The 14465-nt window shown below is 32.2% G+C and overlaps 1 protein-coding gene and 1 long non-coding RNA gene across 2 annotated transcripts; both read left to right on the forward strand.

Annotated features, from left to right (window-relative positions):
- The first annotated feature begins 590 nt into the window (after positions 1-590).
- Positions 591-3873, forward strand: LOC120074461 (proteasome subunit alpha type-4). Its single transcript, XM_039027592.2, has 2 exons — positions 591-840; positions 2859-3873. Exon 2 carries the CDS (start codon positions 2869-2871, stop codon positions 3619-3621), a length of 753 nt encoding a protein of 250 aa, XP_038883520.1. The 5' UTR covers positions 591-840; positions 2859-2868; the 3' UTR covers positions 3622-3873.
- Positions 3874-7072: 3199 nt separating this feature from the next.
- On the forward strand, positions 7073-7893 carry LOC120074433 (uncharacterized). The gene is made up of 2 exons (XR_005480995.2): positions 7073-7140; positions 7542-7893. It is a non-coding gene; the product is annotated as an uncharacterized LOC120074433 (long non-coding RNA).
- Positions 7894-14465: the final 6572 nt, after the last annotated feature.

Genomic DNA, 14465 nt, shown 5'->3' on the forward strand with positions numbered 1-14465 from the left:
GCCTCGAAGGTTGAGGTTGAGGCCACTTCAAGCCAAGCACCTAAGGTGTTTGTCTCGGCCTTAGCCCAAGGTGCTCATATCGGCTTGGAGGCTAAGGGCACTTTGGACGAAATGCCAAGTTACCTGTTGAACGAGGCTGAGGCTACTTTGAGCCAAGTGACCCAACCTACTCGCCTTGACCTTGGAGTTTGAGGTTGGGATCACTATTTTCCCGTCATAGGGACTCACTTCTTGTGAGCCACGATCTTAGCCCCTATGGTAGACTTGACTGGCATCTCCAAGCCCTTTTTGGATTAGAAACCCTAGGGTTCACTCCTTTGTAAACAAGATATCATAACTCTCAAAAAGTAAGTTCTTTCTACCTCTAGCTTGCTTCGATCCTTTGCTAATTACTGACTTAAGCATTAGAAATTATGTGGTAGACATATAGGTATTCTCTTTTTTTTTTTTTTTATTTTGCAAGGTCGTCTTTCTTCCTTCAAATTACAAATTTATTACTGAAGACATGTGAAGGCCAAATGAGTCTTCATGTGTAGATAATTTTGAAAAGTTTTCGAAATATCAAGATTAATATTACAACTCTAAAAAGTATAAGAGCATTTTATAATTTCAACTTTTTTTTTTTTTAAAAAAAACATTAATTTCAAAAAATCCAAACATTGGTTCATCGATTTCATAAGCAAGGGGAAAACACTTGGCTTGGAGAAAAAGGAAACCTATTCTGTAAAATGAAGGTTCACATCCCTTAAAGCACCTCCTTCTTCCATTTTTGCTCTCCTTCAACCGTTTCGACGAAACCAGCCGCACCGCCCATCTTTTCTCTCTGATTCTCTCCGCCAGGTATGCATTTCTAATCTGTAACTCCGCCGACTGTTTTCCGATGGTCTGTCTACTGAAAGAACCTACTGATTTTCCATTATGAATTAGGGAAGCGGTTTATTGTTTCGATTCTAAGCTTTCTTTGCACTTTAGGACCATAGGTTTTGATTTTTAGAAATAATATTTCAGATCCATCTCTTCCGATCATGCCCATTCTAAACGCGGTGTAGTCCTACATAATCCATCGAAAGTTTTGATTGTTGGTAATGGTGCATTAGGTTTGGGGGGTTTACCTTTTTTTTTTTTTTTTTTTGTTGTTGTTGTTGTTCTTATAATTTGGTTATCCTTCATCTCCTCTTTTGACTTTGTATGCTTATGATGTTTTCTCTGAACAAACAGACTACTCTTAGAATGGGTGAGTTTATTCTGTAGTTGGGTTAGAAAAAGGTACTACTCTGTAATGTTTACTATAAAAAGAACTCAAAACAGCTAAACCTGTTGAAACAAATAACTAAACATATGTAGCTGATAAGCCAGGGATGAAGAGATCAAGAGATAGTTAGCACTAGCAGCATTGCATCTCTTGGGGGACGGGTGAAAGGAACCAGAGAAGTTATATACATTTTTTTTTTTTGGAAATATCGAATAAATTACCTGTTCCTTGGGCTTTGTTACAATTGCAACAATAAGTTTTCTATTCGAGCAATTACACCCTCTCAGTTGAATTGGTGAAGAAATTGGTCCCTTTCATTACCACTGTTAGTGTTTCTGTTAAAAAGTTCTACATATCAGCACAGCATATACATGTGCGGATACTTCTCGATCTTTAAAAAGTGTTATGGTTTCATTTCATGCTTTGGAAAGACGTGAGGTTAAAATGAGGAGGACAAAATGTTGGCTTAGGGAGGTCAAAATGTGTTAAATTGAGGGAGAAAATGTGGTGGAGACTGGAGAGGAGACATAGAAGTAGAGAGAAAGAGATGAGAAGGGAGAGGTAAATATAGGTATATAGAAACAAAGACGAAACTGTGCGAGTTAGAGATATGAAGATAAAGGGAAACGTGTTGAGAGAAGTGAAGGAGAGAAAGCTAGACAAAGTGTGTAGAAAATTAAAGCATAGAGGGAGATGTAGAGAGGGAAAATATGGAGAGGTAAAAGAGATTATCTCTCTTTGTTTCTGAGTTTATCCCCAGCATTTTCTTTTTTCTTTCTCAATCCTATCCTCTCTAACACAGTCTCTCTCTCTCTCTCTCTCTCTCTCTCTCTGTCGCTCTGACACTTTGTATCTTGATCTCTTTCTCTGTCTTTATCTCCCTTCATGACATTTTGGTTTTCCTACACCCCTTATTTTGGTCTTCTCATCTTACTCCATCTACTTGTTTTTACATCAAATGCACGAAATCCTAATATTTTAGGAAGTTGGATACTCATTGTGCATGTATCTCTATCTGCTTACTCGTGCATTTTTAAGCTGAAAGGCAAGCAGTAAGGGGCTAAATTTTCAGGCCCTTTTTGGTCTTAGTTTTCTATTTTTGAAATTTATGTTAGTTTCTTCCCTTACTATAGTTTTCACTTTGCTTAAAAATTCATTTGGATTCTTCGTAAAAAATAAAAACAAGCTTTAGAAACTAATTTTTTTTCTTCGTTTTCAAGACTTGGCTTGGCATTTGGAAATATTGGTTGAAAATGGATAACAAAACTAAGAAACTTATTGGTGGAAGTAGTATTTATAAGCTTAATCTTCAAAAATCAAAACCAAATGGTGAACATGCAGGGTCTCACACAAGTTATATGGTGTAATTGCCCAAATTAACAATTTAAGGGGGTACAAATATAACTAGTCTTGTCGAATAAGGGGGTGGTTTCAGGTTTGTGAAATTTGCGGTAACTTTTTGAAAATATGTGTCATCACATTCATACCATACCATGCCATGTTTGCCTCCCATCTCCATATTCAAACTGATTAGATTAAGACCATCATTCCTTTGGATCAGCTAACCTTGATTCCCTCTTTTTTTTTTCCTCGCTCTGTACAACAGTATCAAAAAAATGTCTCGAAGATATGATAGCCGAACTACGATTTTCTCTCCTGAAGGCCGTCTTTACCAAGTTGAATATGCAATGGAGGCAATTGGAAATGCAGGTTCTGCAATTGGGATATTATCTAAAGATGGGGTTGTCTTGGTAGGTGAAAAGAAGGTTACATCCAAACTCCTTCAGACCTCAACTTCCACTGAGAAGATGTACAAAATTGATGACCATGTTGCATGTGCTGTGGCTGGAATTATGTCCGATGCCAACATATTGATCAACACGGCAAGGGTTCAAGCCCAACGATACACTTATGCTTACCAAGAGCCAATGCCTGTTGAGCAACTGGTTCAATCTCTCTGCGATACAAAGCAAGGATACACCCAATTTGGTGGTCTACGCCCCTTTGGTGTCTCTTTTCTTTTTGCAGGATGGGATAAAAACTATGGCTTCCAACTATACATGAGTGACCCAAGTGGAAACTATGGTGGTTGGAAGGCTGCTGCAATTGGTGCCAACAACCAGGCAGCACAGTCAATGCTTAAACAGGATTACAAGGATGATATCACAAGGGAAGAGGCCATACAGCTTGCACTTAAGGTGCTTAGCAAAACCATGGATAGCACAAGTCTTACTTCTGAAAAGCTCGAATTAGCCGAGGTTTTGCTCTCACCTGCTGGAAATGTCAAGTACCAAGTTTGCTCACCCGAGTCTGTTAGCAAGTTGTTGGTGAAGTCTGGTTTGACTCAACCAGCTGCTGAGGCTTCCTAAAGAAAACACCTTATTCTAGATTCCATGGCTCATTTAGATGTCGAACAATTTCATTGTGCTTGGCCTGACATGTCTCATGACCTTCATATTACTTGAACTGAATAGAGGTCATTGGATAAGTTCTTGGATTGTTGGATTATCTTTACCATTTACAATTTTCTTGTCTTTTATGTGACCATCTTTACCAGTGCTGCACAACTATGAAGTTCAGTAATTTTATCACCCTATAAAGAAACCTTCTATGAGACTGAATTTGATCTTATGAATCTTATCTAATGCTTGCTGTTAGTTCCCTTCCCCTGTCTCTCTCAAGGCCCATCGTTTTCATGGGAAGAAGCCTCCATTGTTGTAAACGAACCTGAGGGAGAGCCTGTTCCATCGTTGGCATGGAAATAAAGAGAGATAGTACTAGAAGAAAGGGGAATACTTGTGTTTAAACAGCAACAATCTTCCATCGTGTTGGAATAAAACTTGCTTCAATTAGATATATTCTGGAAACCTCCGTGTCATGAAGCATTTATCTTGAATTGGATACTAATTTAGCGAGCCGTATTGTAGAGGATCTGATCCCTTGACTCGAAGTGACTTGTACCTGATTCAAACCTTATCTAACACACCTCTAATTATATGTTGGAGTTAGAAGTCTTGGGTTAAGAAAGTTTGTGTTTGGGGTGCAAAATTGTTTAGTCGAGTTAGGAAACACTAAAGAGAAGAAGAGGGAAAGAGAGAAATATGAAATTCTTCGATAAATGTATAATCTTCAAGTTAAATAATTTAATTCCAACTTATGAATTGAGTGGGTCGAATACCTTCTCAATTTTTAAAAGCGATTATGTTTGAGTGGTTTTTGTGTATCCATATGGATATGATTGATGATTTGAGAATGGGACAGAGGCCCTGTCTTTTGGCATCTAAGCAATGATGGAAGGCACAAGGCACAGAACAGACGAACAACAGGGAAGCAGATTAATTTGGTGCTCCTTTTCTTCGATGAGCATAAGAATATAATAATGAAATGGTCTTTTAGACTCTGTAAACAAAAGCTGATAGTGACCATCTAATCTATACTTAGGATATAATTGCGTCAGCAATTCCTTTGGTTTGCTTTAATCATTTTATGATTTCCCGGTGGTGGAAAAAAGTAGAAGAATCCCAGATCATTAGACATGTTCATCAAAGCCATTTTGTGGGTTCTCCATATAAATTAATGAGCTTCTGTATCACTCATTTTAATTTCCTAGAATAGGTAGTCACTAACTCGCATCTTTGCTTCATTGGAGATTCATCAATATCGTCCCCTTGATATAAAATACTTAGCATCTCTCTCTCTCTCTCCACTAAAAAAATATTAGGGGAAGGTTGTAGCTTTAAATTTGTATCGTAATACAAAAAACTAATAGTCATATCAATTTAGACTATAAACAAGCATGAAGCTAGTTTGACATTATTTAGTTTGAGAAGTTCATTAGTATGTGAAGTTAAATAATATACATTTGAAGTGCAGAGTTTTTTGGTATGAGTTTAGAAAGATGTTTGGAATGCATAGTTGTTGAACTTAGAATTTTAAAATTTGTATGTTGGGTTTTTTAACAACTTTATTCTTTTTATGTATATTGCAATTAGACTGTTTATTAATGATTTATAACTATTTTCAATTGATTTTATTTTAAAATCAACTCAAATAATTCAAAAGAAATTATTATTCTTCCACAGTTTTACTAAAGTAGTAAAAAAAAATTATGATGTAATTCTTACTAAATAAGTAGAGATAAATAGGGAGAAAATGAAAATCACTTGAGTCAATTAAAAATTGCTATCGTCCATTATGTTTTTGCATTTGTCATTAATATTATGTTAATCTTTGTATTTAATGAAATTTTATACATGTGTAAAAACTTATTAATGTTTTTGACATAGAATATTAATGAAGTGTTTAATTTTATTCATTTATGAATGGAGTTTTCAGAAATACAATCCTAAAGTTTATATGTATAAATTTATCTTTTCTAAAAAAATTATTGATTTTGACACTTAGTTTAAGGAAAAGTGGAGTCTTATTAACCAAATTAATTAAATTACAGAAAAAAAAATTAATAAACCAAATGAACTAATCCAATCCAAAATTTCTAAAATTTTTAATTCTAATATTTCTTATGAGTTGATTGAGTTCAGTCAAGCTTTCTTGATTAAAATCTTGATTTACTGTCTTGTTTACCAACAATGTCCTAGTTATAGGATAAAAAAATGTCACACATCATATTTTTTTTTTGTTACAATATGATGATGAGGTGGAGGATTAAATTTCTAATTTTGAAGTCCCTATATATATATATATATATATATATATATGATTTATGTATTTTTGGAGAAATAAGTCCATTATTAGTGGGAAAAGGGAAAAGTAATCAAGAAAATAATTAGAAGTAGAAGAAAAAAGCATTGTTGGCCAAGGGCCACCTTATTACAACTTATAGGGGCACATCTCAAGCCCGCAATACTTAAACGGATTATTAAAGAATAAGCTTAACAAAAATTACTCCAAGATTGGGAAAGAGAGAGAATGACAAAGCCTGAAGCTTTTTAACCACACCCTTTGTGACAGATTCAAACCAAATTGCTTTACTACCAGTCTCCTCGGCGAGCTGCAACCCAATCAAAATGCCCAAAATTTCCTGCTTGCGTCCAAACAATCAAGATGAAACATCGCCTAAGCTGCTATCAAGATCCTAGTTTTATATCAATTCAACTAGGTTCATTCAAAGCTTTGAGGGATTCTTTCTAGAGACAGCTAGGGAAAAAGGGATGAGAGATACTCTTTGAAAAAGCAGTAAAGGGAAGAGCAATGATTAAGAAAAGAATGGTCCATATGATCATTCACTTTTGGGGCAGCATACAACAAACACAATCATCATTCTGTTTCAAAAGGCGACCAACTTATCATGGGAATCCCACTTAATTAATACATTACAATAAATATTAAACCACAAAGATTCCTAGGGGAATCAATGGGCCTTGAGAAACCCTTATAAATTATCATCATAATTCACAATAAGACCTAATACTTTTCTTCTCTTCTCTACTGCTTCCCACATTTGTCATCATCATGATTTGCTTTCTTCTTCCCAAGAACTTCTTTTTTCATGGAGAGTTTGTGTAATGATTGAGTTAGGATCTGGTAATCTGCATCCTGAGGTTTAGGGAGTTCAAAATATGATGGGTTGGGTGTGAGGGTGCAAGCCAATAACAAAAAAGTACGAACAAACAAGTTCAAAAGCTCAGTTTGAGCTATTTTGTTATGGTCATATTGACTTGTGTTTCTCTAGTCCTTGGGATGCAGATTATCTCTTCCTGATTGACAATATTAGAGTTTGGTTCATTACAAGTGTTAGCTTTATATAATTTCAATCAAACTATATATTTTGTTGATTTTGAATTTAATGTATTTTACTAACAGTTTTGGTGTTTCAAAGTGCCTAATAGTGCTTGAATTGGAGTCAAAACATGAAAATTATGAGTAAGGTAAGGGTTACCTGATATGATATTAAATTTGCCTTTATCCATTAATTAGTTTAAGTTTTTGGGTCAATCGGTGATTCAACATGGTATTAGAGTTGGTGGTTCAGGAAGGTCTTGTTTTTTTTCAAACCCTGCTATGTTATTTCCTCCTCCAATTAATATTGATTTATACTTGTTGGGTGTTTGTCCATATTTCAAACCCACAAGTGAAGGAGATTGTTACATGATATGATATTAAATTTACATTTACCTATTAGCTTAAGTTTTTGGGTTAGTCGATGATTTAAGAGTGAATGATAATGATATATGTCAAATGATAGACGTGACACTTCATCAATAATAATGATTTTAATGATGTGGTTGCTCATGTAACACTTCGAAATGGTCAAATTTTGATGTTGTAGGTGACAACGTGGCATAGTAATTTAGTTACGTAGTGCAACATGTGGCATAATGATGTTACGTGACAAAGGATATGCTAGTACTCTTGTTCATCGATTCATTCAATTGACGAATAAAATGTCAACATGTATAGCCTTTGGAATTAGAAAAAGAGGGGAACACAATATTTCAAAAATAATTCCATCCGTGTCACTCATGTACACATGTCCTTCATGCATCTGGTAGATCATTTTTAACTTTCATTCGTAAGAGCACTAGAGAATGGTTGCGAGAATTTCTACCATTTAAATTCCTTAACATCATTTTGCTAGATTGTTTGATACGATTTTCAAGATTACTTGCTCGTTAGATTAATTTCTCTGTTAATCATGTTGCTTGCTTTTAATTGAGTGCAAAATTGTTTGATAATTTTGGTTAAACTATAACCAACCAACCAAAAAAAAAAAAAAAAAGAAAGCAACCTATTCAATCCCCTACCGTTGGCATTTGGTCCTACAAGGAGTTTGGCTTGATCAATTTACTTTGTTCTTTTTCTTTATGTATGATCTCTTTATTCCCTTATTCTCTTATTCTTTACATCTTTCTTTTTTAAAGTTTAAAGAAAATATTTATATTTGGCCAATATCTTATTCTAATTCCTAATTAGGACTAGGTGATATTTTCGCCTGTCTTGTTAGTAGTTTATTTATTTATAGGAGATTTTTAAAAATAGAAAAATAAAAGGAATTCTTTACATAAAATAGAAAAATCTTAATCTTTTCTTATAGTCTTTTTTTTTTTTAGAATTTCCTATAAAAAAAAAGAATTTATCTCAAATTCTCAAATTCTATAATTTTTTTTTTTTAGAATTTCCTATAAGAAAAGATTTTTTTTTTTTTTTAGAATTTCCTATAAAAAAGAATTTATAGTCTTTTTTTTTGTAGTCTATTTTTAAAAATAGAAAAATAAAAGGAATTATTTATAGTCTATTTTTAAAAATAGAAAAATCTTAATCTTTTCTTATAGAAGTTGATAAAATTCTATCGGTGTTTATCAGTATCTATCAATATTTTTTTTCTATTTTTTAAATAATTTGACATTTTTTAGAATTTTCTTTTATTTATTTTGAACGAAAATTTTATAGTTTTTTTTTTTCTCAATATGTGAAGTACCGATGGTTCAAGCTTTGTATAAGTTGTGAGCTATATTTGTGTTAGTATTTCAAATTTATTTTTAGCAGAATTCAAATTATTAATCTATAAATATTCTACTTTTACAATGCAAATTTTTCTTTGAAGCTATCTTTGTAATATATTTATCTCAAATTCTCAACAAAATATGAGCATTTAGTCACTCTCATGACTAGTAGAAGAATTTTGCCTTCATGTACACTTATTTCCTCTATTGTTTTATTAAATAATATGTATATATGGTATGGGCATTTTTGTATGGTAGCTTCCTACCACAATATCGTTTAGAATTAAATAAACTATTTTAGGAGACATTACACGTACTTGAGTCTCATCATCAACACTTAGATAAGAGAGAATCTTAGAAGGTAAGATTCTATTAAGATCATATCTAATTTCATTCATTAATTAAGAGAGAGTTTTAGTTTAACGTCCTCTAGTGTAATTCACTTATATTATTATTATTATTATTATTATTATTATATCGGTAAATATCTAGACCAATTTATGCATATTTCTAACTAATTTCATAGGACAATCTATTGATCTTACAACATTTGGGTGTCAAGAAAATTAGGATATTAAATTCTAGATAGGTGATCATCATGAATTGACCATGACCTCTTAGTCCTTTATCAAGGTCAACACCTCCTATTACTACTAGATTAACCTATAATTGTTTTTATAACAGTTTATTATTGACTATTGTCTACTTTCTCTTTAGGACTAACATGATATTAAATTCTCTTCGAGATATCAACATTTTTATTGGTTCAACATTGATATGAAAAAAAATCCAAAATTTTATTATATCATTAAAAAAATAAATGAAACAAACAAAATAATTAAGTAACAAAATATCACAAATATAATTATGATATAAATAATAAATATATTAACTTGTTTAAAAAGATGTAAAATGTTGTTCAAGTGAACTTAGCTTAATAGTAATTGGTATAATCTTCATCCCTAAAAGTCGAACATTCAATATCCTACCATCCATAGTTGTAGTTCTAAAAAAAAATAGAATGTTTATACTCAATTAATTTTTTCTTTTTTAAAAATACCAAATGACATCAATATTTTGTCAAATTTCCATCATATTTTCATAAAAGCAAGATCCCAACATTTTAAATTTTGAGCCAAGTACGATAGCTCAAACATTGTGTCTATATTCTAAAATATGTCTGTACTTCTCATTTTTTTACACACATAAATGAGATAGATTTTTTCACAGAAGTACAGACTTCCATTATTTATTTATTTTTTGAGTACATATTTCCAAAAAAAATTATAAAAGGAAAAAAATGTCTAACCCTTTAATTCACTTCCAAAATTTGAAAAAACAATTACTTTAGCTTAATATATTATCCATAATAAATTATTTTGTATGACAAAATTATTAAAAATATTTACACATAAAATCAAAATATCATCGTGTATCTATAATAGATAACGATAGACTACCATTTATATTTATCTGATAGTCACAAATTGTACTTTCATACTGTCTATCGCAATTTATTATAGATAGATTGTGATATTTTACTATTAGTTCATTTTTTTATATTTGAAAAGAGATCATGATTATATTATATTTTGTTCTCATATTTTATTTTTCATTATCACGATTTTAGTTTTCAGATTTTTCTCATTCTCTTCGAGTTTCTTCAGAACATTCTTCCTTGAGTTAGTTGCCAATAGTCAAATATATAAATTAAGTTGTGGTTTAGCGAAATCTTATTTCATAGAATTTGCGATTAGTTTTGGTTGAACTTAGTTTCCTCTTTCGAAAGGATAAAATCATGGTTCAAAATAACTTAGAAATATGATTAATTTTTTAAGGGCTTTCTCCTAATAAAGGACCCATATTTTACTAATGTTCAAATTTTTCTTTATTTACAAGAATGCCTAACTTCTTTAAGAAATTACAATAAAATTAGGATAGAAAAGTACTATTTAGTCCCCAACAATAAATTAATTATACATTTTTTTAAAACAGGAAAGAGAAAAAGGTTTTGAATGAGGTGTGTTTTTTAAGAAAAAAATATATTAAATCATAATATTTTTTAAATACCCGCAACTTTCCATATTCTTCAATTTCTCTCTCAAAACCTTCATATATATGGGTATATATATATATATATATATATATATATATATTTCGATATATACTGTGATATATGTATTTCTCTATTTTTTTTGTAGCTTTTGTAGGAAATTTGATATATTGTGATATATGTATTCATTTATTTGATATATATTGTGATATATGTATTATGATATATACAAATTTTGATTTGTTGAGATTTTTTACTATCTAAATGGTATATATAATATATATACTGTGATGTAAATGAAATTTATGATTTAATATGATTTATGTCGAACATTAAACCAATATATAATTTGATACATGATATATGTATTCACAATAATATTTATTTTATATATTATGATATATTTCATATATTGGTTAAAATATTTTCAAATACTTAACAAAATGTTTTGAGGTATATTTAAAATAACCATGAACCCATCAGATAAACCAATAAGTTGATACATGAAATAGAAAATAAAATGCATTTTCCCTTTCCAATTAAGCAAAAGTAATAAAATCTCAACAAGTAAATGCATTTTCTCTCTCTAATAAAACAAATAAATGTATTTTCTCTCTCCTACATTAGGAGTGTTTCGTAAATATGGAAAAAAATTTCTATACCACATTCTCTCTCCAACCGCCCACTATGCTCAAGGCTATTTTAGTTCGAAAAATTCATTAAATCTTATATACGAAAACATAGAAAAAGTTTGGACATTTATGAAAATAAGTTTTGAAAAGGGATTGAATCTATAATAATTCTATTTTTTAATTCATTTAAATTTATTTTAATGTTTAATCTTACACTTTTTAAATGCTATTTTTTAAAAACTAAAATTATTTTGAATGATTACAAATATGTTTTAAAGTGATTTTAAACATAAAAAATATATTTTTTAATCATTTCAAAATTACTCCCTAATATACCATTTATCTTTGTATGCTCAATTTTAACTATGGTAGCTACTTATCTATGAATGGAGTTGTTGCCTAGTAAGTTTTTGCACATCAATAGCTATGTGGATTTTTTCCCCTTTCCTTTTCTTCTTCATTTAAGAATCTACTTGACCTTTAAGTGACATTAAATATACCCCTTACCATAGAAAAATTAATGAAGACTGCTACAATATACAGTTCCCAATTTTACGCCTTTAATGTTGAGCATTAAACTCAAATTATCAGATTATTGGACAATTTTTAGCAACTATTTGGAAGGTCAAACAATGTCCAAATTAAATGTGTGACCTATGGATTTTGATGTCGCGGATGTGTACTTTCTAATGGTTCAAGTCTCAAGTTGTTTGGTGTTTTCTATGAAAAGTTATGGCAGTTTGAGACAAAAAGTCAAGAATTGTTGCAACTTTTGAATTTCTGTCTTGATTATTGTAATCTCTTTCATTTGCTTTTATTAATGATTTATTGAAGGAATTTAGGGAGACATTTTGTGAGACTATATATAGTGGTATTGTAATCTTTGCCAAGACAAGGTTGAGAAAGAAATCAATAGAAGAATAAGTATTAGTGTCCATACTTCATTCTTTCTCTCTTCAATAAAAAGCTCCACCACTCAAATAATTTTGTTTTTTTTTTTTCAATTTGGTATTAGAGCTATGTCAAACCATGGGAGTATAATGTTGGGATAGATGCAGTTACCACGACTCATCAAGATAAACTATGACAACTGGAGTATTCAAATGCGTGCCTTGCTTGGTGCTTAAGACCAAAGAATGTCTTGAAGAGGAGGCTTCAATTGCAAATCCGACTGCAAACCAATTGAGGGCAATAAAAGAGATGCGCATGAAAGACAAAACCACTCTCTATCTCATGTTCCAAGTTGTGGATGATTCAAGTTTTGAGAAAACTGTAGGTGCAAAGACCTCGAAGGAAGCGTGGGACACACTGGAGAAGGTTTTCAAGGGTGTTGATCGAGTCAAACAAGTTCGGCTCTAAACTCTTCAAGGCGAATTGGAAATCATGAAAATGAAGGAATCAGAAGGAGTATTTGACTACGTCCCCCGAGTTCAAATGGTGGTGAACCAACTTAAACGCAATGGAGAAATTCTTGAAGATGCCAGGTGGAGAAAATCCTTCGATCATTGACAAATGATTTTGAGAATGTGGTATGTGCTATCAGAAGTCAAAGAATTTGGAAGAAATGACTATTGATGATCTTGCAGGTTCCCTTGAAGCACATGAACACAGAAAGAAGAAAAAGAAACAAGAGGTCTTGGAGGAGGCTTTACAAACAAAGATGACCATCAAAGAAGATAATGCAATATATGTGCAACACAACCAAGGAAGAGGACGTGGTCATAGTGGTCATATTTTCGGTCGCGGCAGAGGTCGTGGTTGTGGAGACAACAATGGAGAGAAAGAAGAAATGAGGCAACTAAGTTAGCGTGGACGAAGCTGAGTGGAAGAGGCAGTCGCTCAAATCGTCCAAATGTCGAGTGTTACAATTGTAGAAAATATGGACACTACGCAAAAGATTGCTATGCCAAGAAGAAGGTGGAAGAAAATGTGAAATTAGTCACAGAAGATGAGACTAAAGATGACAGTGTTCTCATGATGGCCCATGAAGGCATCACTCCAGACAGCGACATGGTGTGGTATCTTGACACCAGTGCAAGCAACCATATGTGTGGGTAAAAACATCATTTTGTTGATATGCAAGAGATAGAAGATGGACATGAGTCTTTTGAAGATGCATCAAAGGTTCATGTCAAAGGTCGATGAAAAATACGTTTTTCCCAAAGGAATGGAAAACAAGGTACTATGGAGGATGTCTACTATGTACCTGACTTGAAGAGTAATATTCTAAGTATGGGCAATTATTGGAGAAAGGATGTTCGGTCTTCATGAAAGATTGAATGTTGCACTTGAAAGACAAAAATGATCGAGTGTTCGCACACGTTAAGATGGAGAAGAATCAGATGTTCAAACTCAACTTGAAGAATGTACAAGAGAGGTGTTTACAAGTCAACATGGAGGACAAAACATTCTTATGGCAGTTTGGACACTTACATTACGACGGACTAAAAGAGTTAGCAAAGAAGGACATGGTCCATGGGCTACAAAAAATGGACTACACTAAGAAGTTTTGTGAAGGTTGTGTATTTGGCAAACTAGCAAGAAAACTTTCTAAAAGAAAGCAGAATATTGTTCAAAGAGACCTTTTGAGTTGATACACACAGATATATGTGGCCCAATCACTCCGAAATCTTTCAGTGAGAAAAGGTATTTTATTACCTTTATTGATGGCTATACAAGAAAGACTTGGGTTTATTTATTGAAGGAAAAGTCAGAAGCATTTGAAGTATTCAAGAAGTTCAAGGTAATGGTAGAGAAGACAACCAATATTTACATCAAGGCTTTACGGTTTGGTAGAGGTGGAGAATACATATCAACCGATTTCACAAATTATTGTGAGGAATAAGGTATCAAAAGATTTTTTACCGCACCATATTCACTTCAACAAAATGGCATTGTAGAAAGGAAAAATTGAACGATCCTTGATATGGTTCGATCAATGTTGAAGAGTAAAGACGTGTCAAAGGAATTCTAGGTGGAAGCAGTACAATGTGCTGTGTATGTGCAAAACCGATGTCCACATACAAAATTGGCGAATCAAACACCGCAAGAGGCTTGGAGTGGTC

The sequence above is a fragment of the Benincasa hispida genome, chromosome 3 (assembly GCF_027475165.1).
Source record: "Benincasa hispida cultivar pf3 chromosome 3, pf3_genome.v1.1, whole genome shotgun sequence".
NCBI classification, from domain to species: domain Eukaryota; kingdom Viridiplantae; phylum Streptophyta; class Magnoliopsida; order Cucurbitales; family Cucurbitaceae; genus Benincasa; species Benincasa hispida.

Excerpts from the sequence above, each read along its gene's own strand:
- LOC120074461 (XM_039027592.2), top strand. The coding sequence starts at position 2,869 with ATGTCTCGAAGATATGATAGCCGAACTACGATTTTCTCTCCTGAAGGC.